At 40.9% G+C, this 14144-nt stretch overlaps 1 protein-coding gene across 2 annotated transcripts in view; it reads right to left on the bottom strand.

The window, feature by feature from the left end:
• The window catches only part of SLC9A8 (solute carrier family 9 member A8), an 81350-nt gene that overhangs the window by 52950 nt on the left and 14256 nt on the right, over positions 1–14144 (bottom strand). For both annotated transcript variants that reach the window (XR_009555045.1, XM_060230808.1), the window contains exon 3: positions 12621–12701. Coding sequence is in view for 1 of the 2 variants with exons in the window: in XM_060230808.1 (XP_060086791.1) it covers positions 12621–12701 (81 nt within the window). In the remaining variant the exon portion in view is untranslated. The remainder of the gene's footprint in view (positions 1–12620; positions 12702–14144) is intronic.

The raw sequence follows: 14144 nt of genomic DNA on the forward strand, positions 1-14144 counted from the left end.
TCCAGCCAAAGGCTATTACAGCCTTGCCAGCTAGCACCATTGCTTTGAATAGATCCAGCCCTTCTTTATTGATTCCGTATTTATTTAGTATGCTCCCGAACATTAAATCTAGATCTATCGTTGGTCTTATGGCAAAAAAATTATGGATATGCTCTATTACCTTTTCCCAAAAGGGTTTAACTTCTGAGCATTCCCACCACATGTGGGAATACCATCCTTTTTTCTTTCCACAGTGCCAACAGTTGGAATTCAAACCCTGGAACATATTGGCTAATGCTGCTGGTGTTCTGTACCATTTTGTGAGGAACTTTAGCTCCAGTTCTCTAAATTTATGCGTTTTGAGCTGATGTATACCTTTCTTGAGACTGTCAAATACATTATCTGCTAAGTTAGTTTCAGAGCTCCATTTTTTTTTAACTAAATTTTTTATCTCCTCCTTATCCGTCGTCATTTTCCTATATATCCTTCCTACTGTCCCTTTCTTTGTTTTTATCATCCCTTTTAACAACTCCTCCATTGGTTCTCCTTCAGTCACCAATCTGTCTTCTATTGTCTTCCTAATTCTGTTATATAATCCTGTTATTTTCAGCCAATATTTCCTACCTATTTCATCGTATAGCGTTTGCAATGGTTTGAGTGTCTGCCCAACTAACATATCTTGTAGCTTGTTATACCCTTTTTTACTGAGTAGTCTCCACCATCCTTTATCGTCATTCTTTTCATCTAAGGCCTCTAATGGGGTTTGTTTAGATGTTCCCTTTAACCATTTTAATTGCCATTTTCTCCAAATCATTAGTGCTGTTTTCCTCGGTCCTGTTTCTAATATGTTAACTTTGATCTTGCGTCCAGTGAAAACCCCTAAATTCCCTATTCCATTATTTGCCTCATTCTCTACTCTTACCCACTTCCTCTCCCTTTCCTCTCCTATTTCCATTAATGCTTTTAATTGAAATGACTCATAATAACTCCTCAGATCTGGGGCCCCCCAACCCATGTTTGTATTATGCGCATATATGAAATGCCTTGAAACTCTACTTTTTTTGCTACCGAATATCCATTCTTTTATTTTCGCGTTCCAACTATCGAGTTTTTGTTTTTTAATTTCTAAAGGTATCGTTTGGAATAAGTACAGTAGTTTCGAAGTCCAAAACATTTTCGCTATATTAATCTTGGTTGTTATGTTTAACATCTTCTTGCCCCATCTCTTCATATCTTTTACTATCGTACTCCATATTCTGTTATAATTCTTTTCTACCAACTTTTTAACATTTTTGACTAAGTCTATTCCTAAATATCTGATTTTCTTGACCCCTAGTCCTATCCCCGTTCGTTCATGAATCTTTCCTTTCCTCTTTTTTTACATTAATGTACATTATTTCTGATTTTGCCATATTAATTTTTAGTCCTGAGTTTGATTCAAAGTCCTCTAATATAATCTGTATCTCCTTTACTGCTTCTTTGGGATTAACTATGACTATAATCAGATCGTCTGCAAACAAGTTCAACTTAATTTCTTCCTTGCCTAAATGACATCCTTCAATTCTCCCCGAATTTCTGAGACGTTGGGCTAACTGTTCCATTGCCATTATGAAGAAAAAGGGGGAGATCGGGCATCCCTGCCTAACTCCCCTCTGGATTGCGAATTGTGCCGTGTGTTCTCCATTAAGTCTAACTACAGCTGTACCTTCTCTATATATCTCCTTAAATACCCTTATTGTTGATTGACTTATCCCATATTTATCCATAACTGTCCACAAAAAATTATGTGACAATGTATCGAAGGCTTTATAGACATCTAGCTTCAATAACGCCAATTTCCCGGACTTGTTATGGCTCAAAACATTTATTATGTTTCGGATTGGATGTGCAATGTTCCTACCTTCTACAAAACCATATTGATCTTCTTTTATAACTTTTTGTATAATATTTTTAAGCCTATTGGCCATTACTTTGGCAAAGATTTTATAATCCTGATTCAATAGGCTAATTGGTCTGTATGATCCTACTTCTTGAGGATCCTTTTGGGGTTTTAAAATCACTGTGATTTCTGCCTTTCTCCATGTGTCTGGAGCTATGCCCCCTTTAAGTATATTATTAAATACTTCGTGCAATTCTGGTACTAATATTTCTCTCATTTCCTTATAAAATTCTGCTGAAAATCCATCCAGTCCAGGAGATTTTCCTACCTTTAAACTATCTATCACTCTTTCAATCTCTTGTCTTGTTATATTGTCCTCTAATCCTCTCTGCTCTGTATCTGTCAACCTTACTCCTATCTCTTCTTCAAAATCTTTCACTCCTTTTTCTCCATATAAATCTTTATAAAAAGTCTCAAATGCTGCTTTTATTTCCTCTGAATTCTGTGTTAGCTTTTTATCCACTCTGATACTTGTCACACTTTGCCTTTGTTTCTTATTTTTTAGAAAATTTGCTAGTCTCTTAGCTGAGTTAAGAGTATTTCTCTGGTATTCATTTTTTACCATGACCTGTTTCCTCCATAATGCCATAGAGTCTAGATCATCTAGTTTTTTCTGTAAATCCCTAATTAACTTGTGTCTAATGGGGCAAAACTTCTGAGCTTGGTCTTTTTGCAGTTTACCTAATTCTTGAAGCCTGCCTTCTCTGTCTGCATACCATTTTTTCTTTATCTCCTTTTCTTTCATAATACATTGCCCTCTGATCACCGCCTTAGCTGCATCCCATAAGATATTTGTTCCCACTGTACCTCTATTCTCTTGAAAGAATAGCTTCGTTTGTTCCATAATATGTTTTTTATCCTTATCCTTAACCATAACCATATTATTGTATCTCCATATTCTTTTAGTTTGCTTATGTGTTGTTTTAAATTCTACACTTATCGGGGCATGATCCGATATCCATATTGGGTGGGTAATAACTTTTTTAATTTCCCAATTGCATGTTCTATTAATTAATACATAATCTAAACATGAAGTCGTTTTATATCTCCCTGAGAAGTATGTGGGTTCAGGTACCAATTTAAGGGCTTTATATACTTCAATAAAGTTCCATTGTCTCCAATTTATTATTTTATCCTTATTAACATCCTTATTAAAGTCCCCCGCTAATATCACCTCCCCTTCAATAAATTTACTAGCTTTTTTTAAAACTTTTAATAAAAAGGTTTTCTGTCCTGTATTTGGAGCATATATATTTATCAATGATGTTAACCTATTTTCAATCAAACACTTAACCATGACAAATCTCCCTTCAGCATCTCTTATCACCTCTATTGTTCTTATATCATACCTTTTATGAGTTAGGATTGCTACCCCCCTTGCTTTATTTGATCCTCGTGCCTCTGCCAAAATTTCCCAATTTGGGTCACTAATCAAGGGTCTCTTATCTCTTTTAGATTTATGAGTTTCCTGGAGCCAAACTATGTCTATATTCTGTTGTTTAAGGAATCTAGAGAGCTTGTATCTCTTTAAGTCTGATCCCAAGCCATTGACATTCAGTGTCAGCATCCTTAATGTTTTATCCATATTTAGATCGAAAACTACCATTCTTTTGTACCCCTGGCTGAATACCTAGTTTGCTTTTGTACCCCTTCCCATTCCCAAATACCTCTTCCCTCCCCTTCCCCATCTCTCCCCCCCCTTTGTGTAGAGCCATAGACTGAGGATGATCACTCATCCCTTCTCTACACCTTGAGCAAGCGCACTCCCCCCCCTCCCGGGTTATGTTACTACTTATTTAACCATTTTGTTTTTATTTGGATACTTCCCTTAATATGTCTCAGTCTCGAGACAGTCTTATCCTTTTCTCCGATCGAGTGGATGCTCCTTCTTCTGGGTCCTGCTCCTGTGACTGGGGTTGGTGAGGTTCCTCCATAGGCATTGGTTCACTGCTCCTCTCATCTGCTCCCAATGTCTTTAATAGCTCCCGTGCCTCTTCAGGGTGCCGTGCACAAAGTCTTCTTCCCTCCTGGTAGATAACTAAAGACGCTGGATATGCCCAGCTAAATTTAATGCCGCTTTGATTAAGTTTCTGTGCATAGGGTTTCATTTGAGACCTTTGGTGTAATGTTTCTTTACAAAAGTCTTCTTTCACATAAACTTTTCTGCCTTTAAAAGTTAAGTCTTTGGCTTTTTTAAGTGTTTTGAGGACTCTTTGCTGCAGTTTCTCTCTTGCTAGTTTCATTATAACTGGGCGGGGCGCCCCGCCCTGCCTTCTTGTTTGAAGTCTGTGAGCACGTTCTACTTCTTCTAGTTGTATCTCCATGCCCTGGTCTAATAACAAATCCACCAGTGTTTGCTCTAAATCGCAAGACTTAACTTCTTCTGAAATGCCAAAGAAGATAACATTCTTCCTCCTGCTTCGGTCTGAAAGTTCTGTGGATTGTTTTTTCAAAAGGTCAATTTCCCCTTTATTTTGCAGTGAAAGAGCCTTTGCTTCTGTCGCAATGGCAGCGACTGACTTAAGTTCTGTGCCTAAGCTCTGCATCTGTGTTGTTAAGTCAGCCAACGTTGCATGTACTTTAGCTTGAGATTCAAGCATTAAAGTCTGGAACTGTGCTAATTGCTCTGAGAGGCTTTTCACAGTGACCGCCATGTTATCTCAGCTTCCTCAACCTCCCCTCCTTTTCTTTGATATTATTGCTTATTTAAGCTTGCTTATCTTTAAGCCACTTATCTTTTCACTCTGCTCCTCCTTATGTTAGACGTCTCGCAGCCAGTTTCGATGACTCCCGCTTTTAATTACGTTGTTTTACAGCTTGTATCTTTGTTTTCTTAGGGAGAGTGGGGACGAGGCGTCCGAGTCTTAGCGCGTGCGCATTGCTCCTCCTTCTCTTTTTTCTCCAGACAGAACATTCTAGAGAGTAAACTTTACTAAATTACTCTGGCTTGCTGTGATTCTGTAATTACTATAACCAGATCCACCGTAAGGTTGAATGTGTTAATAAATGTTCTTATGGACTTCCACAAAGGGACTCTGTGATGGAGGTAGAATAACAACTGGATATAACCATATGACACATAGAGAAAAATGCAAAGGGTATTCATAAGAACATAAGAGAAGCCATGTTGGATCAGGCCAATGGCCCATCCAGTCCAACACTCTGTGGCCAAATACACACACACTGTGGCTAATAGCCACTGATGGACCTCTGCTCCATACTTTTATATTCCATATTCAGATCAAGTTAAATTACTTTGGGTCAGATGCAGCCACTTTTCCCACTACATTTCACTCTATTTTGTTCCTTGCTTCAATACCGAACCCACAGAGCCTTTGTCCACCCCAGTCCCATGACCCCAGTAGTCTTTCTTTGGTGGTGAGAGAAGACCCCTAGTTCCTTTTTCACCAGCAGAAAAGAAGAAGATATTGGATTTATATCCTGCCCTCCACTCCGAATCCCAGAGTCTCAGAGCGGCTCACAATCTCCTTTACTTCCCCCACGACACCCTGTGAGGTAGGTGGGGCTGAGATAGCTCTCACAGAAGCTGCCCTTTCAAGGACAACTCCTGCGACAGCTATGGCTGGCCCAAGACCATTCCAGCAGCTGCAAGTGGAGGAGTGGGGAATCAAACCTGGTTCTCCCAAATAAGAGTCTGCACACTTAACTACTTCACCAGACTGCCTGGATCCCACACAATGCAAGTCAAAGTCAGAGTCTACTAGATCATACCTCAAGGTTTTTTTTAAATCCAGAAGGTTATATATATTAATAGCCTGCTGGATACATCTGGAAATCCCACCAGCAATGCATAAAGAAAATCAACATGGCATAGTGGGTGGGTGGCCGGACTAAGATCCTGGGAGACTCAGGTTCAAATCCCCACTTGTATCATGAAAGCTCCCTGAGTGACTGTGGGCCTATCACAAACTCTGAGTCTGACCTACCTCACAGGGTGCTTGTTATGAGAAAATGGAATAAATGATGATTTAAGCTGCTCTGAATCTCAACTGGGGAGAAAATCAAGATATAAATAAAAAAGATAAAAACAAAGGCAACAACCCTCCCCCAGCCTGTCCCCTCCCTCCACACAACTGCTACACAGAGACAGACGGCCCAATATCCTGGTGGTTTCATTTAGACATCCTGGCTAATAGCTATGAGTCTCCCTTCATTATTATTTAAATAAATAAACAGAGCCACATCCTTTGTTTCGGGAAGGAGTGGTTGCTCAGAAATCAGTGAAGTATCCCGACCAAATCAACAGGAAAGCCAGATCATACTCTTGAACTTTTCAGAATTATTAGCAACTGCCTATGATTTAAGACAACACTCCAACCCCAAGCCACCAAGAGAGCCCTCACAATGTAACAGTGAAGATGCTCTGGAGTTACTAACAGCTGCAAAAGGACAACACTCTCAAAGCAGGACTGGCAGCAAACAGCCACAAGGAAGCTGTTCTGCATTTACTTTAGGTACAGATAGCCCCTGGAGAAATATATAGTTGTGGCACCCAGGACTGAATTGAGTGGGTAAGGTATTGCCAAACTCAGCCTCGTAAAACAACGGCTGCAGGCTTTGATGAATCCACTTGGTAGAAAGCTTAAGTCAGAAAGAAATTTTCTTGTTGGCAAAAACCTCTCCTGAAGTTACCGAGGAACACCCAGCACTTAAAACAGGCAAGACAAATGCTTAAGTCTAAAGCTTTAATGGCGTCTTGAAACCTTTCCCTCCCATTAACAAATCAATCTGAGAGCAAATAATATTCTAAAGGCAGGATGTTTTAATGATTGTCACAACCAGCTCCAGAGCAAACAGTGGCATGGAAGTACGCTACATAAAGGTGTGCTGGCTTCCTGCTTTTTGGTGCCAAGCATGACAGAAAAGAAAATTGACCCTTCCCCTTTGGTTAGACTGTTCAGTAGTTAGATTGACAGACAAGGGCCTGAGAGACCCAAGTTCAAATCCCTGCTCTGTCATGGAAGCTTGCTGGGTGATCTTGAGCAGTCACACACTCTCAGCCTGACCAACCTCACAGGTTTGCTGTGAGGATAAAACAGAGGGGAAGAAAACAACATAAGCCACTTTGGATCCCAACTGGGAAGAAAGGCAGGGTATAAATGAAGCAAATAAATAAACAAACATTTGCCTTCCACTTTCCATGAAAACCTAGCAAATGTTTTGCAGTTCGGGGTGAAATTGCTTCTGCTGCTCTACTAATAATCAAAACCATGGGAACTGAAGAGAGCAGTGGTTCTCAGAACTGGGGCAGCACGTAAGAGAATGAGTTGTGATCCAGAAGGATCCAGGCAAGAATCTCACCTTTGATTTAGACGAACCATTCTTTCAGCCCCAGCCTCCCACCAGCCATATGGGGAGGGCCACATCTGTCTAACATTAGCACTCTAGTGCCTGACTGCATCACATTTCATGTCTGCCAACTCCCTGTACTTTGATGTGACAGTGGTACTACTGAAACTAGGACAGAAATTGGTCCTACATTAAAGGGGGCGGGGGGAGACGACAAAACAGATTCTCCCACTGGTCCACCTACCCTCATGATGAGAGCCACTTGCCAGCAGGCTTATTCATCTATTCTTCAAGAGATACAGGGGTGTCAAACATGTGGCCTGGGGGCTGTATCAGACCTCCAGATGGCTCCTATCAGGCCCCCAAGCAACTGGCTGTCATCTGCTTCCTTCTTCCTCTCTCTTGCTTCCTTCTGCATCTCAGCTTGCTTTGCCAGGCTTGCTCAATTGCAAAGGAGCTAAAGAGCAAAGCCTTTATTTTCTCCATTGGCTGAGGATCCTCTCTTGGGGAAGAAGAGAGGAGGAATACCTTGCTTTGCCAGGCTCTCCCAATTGCACAGCAGAGCTACTGAGCCAAGCCTCTCTTCCTTCTATTGGTTGCAGCTCCTCCCCCTCTTGGTCCCCTAGGGAAGGAAGGAAAGAGCCAGAGCTTCCTTTGCCCAGTTCCCTGGATCACACAGGAGAAATACAAAGAAAGCACCTTTAAGACCAACAAGTTCTAATGTTTTAAGCATATTTTATTTCAAGCTTTTAAAAAATCGTTGTGTTTGTGTCTTTTATAAAGTTTATATCTCTGCTACCTGACATTACATTTTATAACACACATGGCCTGGCCCGAAACGGTCTCATTTATGTCAAATCCGGCCCTCATAACAAATGAGTTTGACACTCCTGCACTATAGCATTCCTTGATGAAAGACAACTGTGTGAAATTAAGCTGAAGTGGCAAGAACTCAGCTGACCTAGGGCACCCACTCTTTTTTGGCTATAGCCCAAGCCTCTAGACTTTCCATTGTGCCAACAATGGAAGCAAGAAGAAACTCTAGGTCTCCACAGCCTATTTCACTGGTCTTGCAGTGCTAGGAGAAGCAAGAGGGGAAATATCTGGTCCTCTCTATGGTGGGTTTTAGTTCTTCCAATTTACTGTTTATTTAGTAGGTTAAATTTTGGGTCATTCAAGGTTAACATTAATCACTTTCGCCTTCCACACTGTGGTAGGGCAAACAATGAAATATGAAGGAGATTCTCTTTCCCAGTCAGTGGATCTTGGAAGAGTCCAAATAAAGATCACTGGTGAATATGATTCAGACCACGCAGAAAAAGAAGTTCATGTGCTGGAAAATGCAGTTAATTCTGAAGCGGGAAAAACAATAACAAAATATGGTTTCTTTCTCATGCACAAAATCTAGCACTTGAAAAATTCAGTTAGACATCTCTAATTCTCATTTTATTGCCAGATGACTTGGCAGGGTCTTACTAAATAAGGCTACTGAATTACATTTGGTACAGAGAGAATGACCTAGAAAACAATGTATTAAAACCTCCCGTTAGCAAGTTCTTCTGAATTCCTCTCTGCATACTGTACATCCCAATTAAGAAACTCTTCTCTAAAATTAAATAATGAAGTAAACATTGCTTAACTTAAATTCTCATGTTTCAGCCATTGGGATTTTTAATATACAAATGAGAATTTTTAAAGACAGTCAAAGGACAGCAAATTTGGTTAGCTTAGGTAACGATTCATATTCATGTCAGGAGGCTTGGTCATATTTCCCCCCTAAATCAAGCTACTTTAGTAAGAAGCAAATTTGGAACAAGTAGAGGACAATGGTAATGAGATCTCAGAGGTATGTCATCAACAAATCCTGGGTCAGTCTTCTGACTATTATCAAACAGAATCTACAACCAGGTGAGACAGTGACATTAAGGGAGCTTTGGGGAATGCAAGAAAAGCTAATTTAGCTATGGTTTATGTACCTAGGATAGGACTAAAGTCTGAGAAAGTTAAAGCTTGTTCATTGATGTTGCTGGCTGGCTGGGTGATTAAATGGTGAGCCTTATTGGGTTTGTGTAAGTTGTTGGGTTGTTTGTTTTTGCTGTTTCATGTGTTTTGCAGTGATGTGGTTTTAGCGCTTTTTTGTGTGTGAACCACCTTGAATCGCTACTGTAATAAAGATGATGTGTCAGTTTTCAAAAACAAATAAATAACATTCTCAGCACTGTACTGTGGCATTGAGTAGAACAGGGAAAGGCTAATTAAACATTCAACTCATATCTCCGGTAGTCCTCAAAACAGCCTCAGTGAAGTTAGGAATCTTATGTCCAGGACCAAAAGTTTATGATCAAACAATGTCATCCAGAGTAAAACCAAAATAAACACTGGAGGTTAGGGTTGCCAACTCTGGGTTGGGAAATTCCTGGAGACTTGGGGATGGAGCCTGGCAAGTGGCCTCCGTGGGGTAAAATGGCACAGATCCCACCCCCACCCCCCAAGGCAGCTAATCTCTCCAGGAGAATTTATCTTTGTAGTCTGTGGGGGTCTCCAGGCCCCACCTGGAGGCTGCCTGCCTGAAAGGTTATAACATACAGTCACTACCATACTCTGTAACTTGATAAATTCCCAGATTATTGGACCACTACAAGTATTGTGGTAAGATCAAGCAGGGAGAATGGATTATTGTCTTGCATAATATATTTCTACCTTCATTTGAGAGTTTACACCAAGGGTGACCAAACTGTGGCTCGGGAGCCACATATGGCTCTTTCATACCTATTGTGTGGCTCTCAGAGACCCCACTGCCCCTTTGGCTGGCTTGGTGATGGCATTTCTTTCTTTAAATCATTTCTCCAAGCAGAGCCAGTCAGCAGCTTGAATAATGCATTTAAAGTTATGGTTGCTTTCTTTCCACCTCTCCTTCTCTCCTCCCTCCCTCCCTTCCTGTTTTGTGGCTCTCAAACATCTGACGTTCCTGTCTTCTGGCATTCAGACATCTGACATTTATTCTATGTGGCTCTTATGTTAAGCAAGTTTGGCCACCCCTGCTTTAAATATTAAAAATGGAGTTCTTGCAGATTACTGAGAAGATCAAAGGGATAATGTCCCTGAGGAACCAATCTAAGCGTATGAAGTTCCCTTCCCCCCCCCAACTGTAATAAAGGTTCAAGATCACTTCTCTTTCTACAGAAGTACAGGGACTAAAGATCTGTGGCACAAACATTACAGAATTCACTGATATTTTTGTTAAATTACTGGGCTAAGGACTTTACTGAGAATGCGGAGGGACCGAAGCACTTAAATATCAGGTGGGTTCTCATGTCTGACTTCCTAATCCAAATAAAATGTATAAAAACAGTGTGAGATGTCACAAGCTTGACAAAGGACCAGGCAGATCAGAGGATGATTTAATGACTTAGGAAGCCAGCAGCTCCAAGAATGATCCTTTAAGTGGGGATTATTTATGACAAGATCATAAGAAAAATATGCCAATCCCCATCAAAATGATATTCTGGACAACTACTGGAAGGCTTAATAAAAACAAACAAAGGATTTTCAATAATAATAATAATAATAATAAATTTATTTTTGTATCCCGCCCTCCCCCGCCAAAGGCAGGCTCAGGGCGGCTAATATCTATTTCCAGAATATTTAACTAATGTCCAAATAACTGGCCTGCGTGAATCCAGGTCAAAGGAGATCCAGCTGAAAACGGGTCAGCTGTGACTTGACAGCACATTATACACACAGGTCCTTGGTCCATATTCTCTCCTTTTACTTGGCCCATCCAATGGCTTACGTACTGTCGCATTTCTCTCTTCAAGGCCACAATTTGCTCCCAAATCAAGCTTTTACCTGCCCAGGACTCTGTCTTGAAAGTGGCAAAGTCCTGTTCTGACACATATGGTGCCATCCCTTGGATCACCTTTTTGCATTACTGGCTGCCTGGAGACTCAAAACTCTGCCTAGGGAATCAGACCTGTGAACTGGACTTTCTTGTATAGGCAGCTATAATGTCTAGTTCCCCAACTCATTTTAATTCTTTGGCCTCTTCTCCCCCTCTCTTGAGTACCTTGTATAATTTGCACAGGTAATTCAAATATTTGTTACCTGTTAGTGGACTTCTTATTGTTGGGGATAAGTATTGAATGCCTGATGTTATTTTAACTGCTTAAGCATGTTCACTGTCTAGCCCAGATATCTGGGTTATAAAAAAAGGTAAAGGTAGTCCCCTGTGCAAGCATGTCGTTTTCGATTCTGGAGTGATGTCGCTTTCACAATATTTACATGGCAGACTTTTTTACAGGGTGGTTTGCCATTGCCTTCCCCAGTCATCTACACTTTCCTTCCAGCAAGCTGAGTACACCGACCTCGGAAGGATGGAAGGCTGAGTCAACCTGGAGCCGGCTACCTAAACCAGCTTTCGCTGGGATCGAATTCAGATCGTGAGCAGAGGGCTCCGACTGCAGCACTACAGCTTTACCACATACTCTTCAATAAACCCCCCCTCAAAAAAAAAGTCTGGATTCTCAGTATCCCTTCCCAATTAGCACAGGAGGAGGGCCACTTTTGTCAGGCAATCCCTTGCAGCTATTTGTGTCAGAGTCCACTTTGGAGGTTGTTCCTTTTAAACTGGATTTATAAACTAAGCTAGAATAAACTTTCAACAGGAGAGTGAGTGGCAGTAGAAGAAAGCTTTCTTCATTTTGCTCAAGCTACTCTAGAGTGTATTGGGGCTGAATGAGGTGGGTCAGCAAGGTCTAAGTAAACACGTTCCACTGACCACATTCAATAACAAAACAAAGTCCTACTGAAGGGCTATGGCTCAGTGCTGGTGTGGGTCACTGAAAGAGCCTCTGTTTTGCATGCAGAAGATCCCATGGTCAATCCCCAGCATCTCCAGTCGAAAGGACCAGGTAGTAGCTGGTGTGAAAGACCTCCGCCTGGGACTCAGGAGAGCTGCTGCCAGTTTGAACAGACAATATTGACCTTGATGGATCAATGGTCTGATTCAGTATAAGGCAGCTTAACATGTGCTCATGTTCCTGTATGTTCAAAGACCCTTCCCCCATGCTCATTCTTTGTTTAACAGAGGATTGGCTGAGTGAAGGGCTTTGCTGAGATGTCACTCACACAACTTCAGGTATGCTGAAATGGATGCCCATTCTCAGGCAACTGCATTAGATTCACAAGGGGATCTCTGAATACCACTTTTTGTTCCCCGTACTATAACATGCTCCCTTTCCCTCTCTCTACTTCAGCAAATCTATGTTCAAATCAGTCACCCAAACGCAATGAAAACTGAAAAGAAAGAACATCAAAAATTCTCTTTAACCTAGATAATATGAATACAATTCATTTTCAAGTGGATAATATCGCCTTGGCAACATGTACTCACCTAATGAAACAACGGCAACACTCTCTGGCAAGAAATGCAGCCTGTATCTTATCAATAGATGCACCAATATGATGCAGATAGCTGGAGGGAAAAATAAAACAATGTTGAGGCACAGGCAAAACAGCAACTATAACAAAATCCAATATCTTGTGCAGTTATCTAATTACATTTAAAATTAATATCAATCTAAAATAATAAATTGTTTATTTATATGTACTTATTTGATCCGGAACATTTAAATGCCTGCCTTTCTCTTGAGCATCTTAGGACTCCAGGCAGGTAACAATAACCTAAAAACAATCTGCTAAACTAAATATTTTTTTAAAAGGGACAAACCATTTAGAAGCAGTCTGAAAACACTTTATGCCCCCGCCAGCAAAGTATTCCCCTTTTACCCAGGATGCCCCAAAAGTTCTTCAGAATAACTTTGGCAGCTGCACTAAAAGACCAGAATTCTGTTTTGCAGATTTAAAAAATTCCAAGCAAGAGAGACAAGATAAATGGCAGTTCTTGCCATTTCATTTATGCTTCTGTTACAACTCCCTCCAGCATCCTCTAACTGGCCAGAAGATATATGGATGCTCCATATGCACACTAGGGTTTTCCCACTTCTTCTCACCACAAACACCTGCCAGCTGATAAGCCACTTCTGTGGATCAGGGGCCCTTCTAAAACAACATGTATGGGGGGGGCTGTTGTTTGGGGGGGGGGATGCCCTGTGTGCACAAAGAGAGTCACTTTCTTCTTAAGTAAGGAAGCAATGGATCCAAACCTCATTTGCAAATAGTGAAAGTTGCATCTAATTCATGTATAGTTTTGACTAACTTCTCTATGAGCATTCGTTTCATACTACTGCATAGTACACAGTTCTGATTAAGAATCCAGTCTTACACAGCCTTGCATCCATACATCTTACAGCATGGCAAACAGGCTGTCAACCAGGGAAGACCCACCACCATCACCATTTCAAACCTCCACTCTCCACCACCCAAACCTAACCTCCTAACAGGTCTACTTTGACAAAAAAAAAAAAGAATGGAGAAAGGGAGCATCACATATGGGGTCCTTGGATGAAGGCTGGGAGGAAGCTACGATGAAGTATTTACGTATGCATGGCCTCGTGTCATATTTCATAAACAAGACCAAACCTAAGTGAACAATCTAACCAAAGTTCAGCATTTTAAAATCCTATTGATTTCTGAAGTGAATTAATAATGTGTTTAACTCTCTCACTGAAATCAGTAGACTTTGAAAACTGGGCAGTGAGGTGTGCCTCCTTGAAATTATAGCTGGCAATCAAAAAGAAATCTTAATCAGACATCAGGGCTACCCTCTATTCAATGAAAACCAAAATTATGTTGCGCTAAACGCAATGGCAAACCACCCCGTTAAAAAGTCTGCCATGAAAACGTTGTGATGTGACGTCACCCCAGAGTCAGAAGCGACTGGTGATTGCATAGCGGACTACCTTCACCTTAAACACATCAAGGGTCACAGGTCACATTTTAAAAATGTGTTTCAGGT

This window comes from Heteronotia binoei, chromosome 2 (genome assembly GCF_032191835.1).
Source record: "Heteronotia binoei isolate CCM8104 ecotype False Entrance Well chromosome 2, APGP_CSIRO_Hbin_v1, whole genome shotgun sequence".
Classification (NCBI taxonomy): Eukaryota; Metazoa; Chordata; class Lepidosauria; order Squamata; family Gekkonidae; genus Heteronotia; species Heteronotia binoei.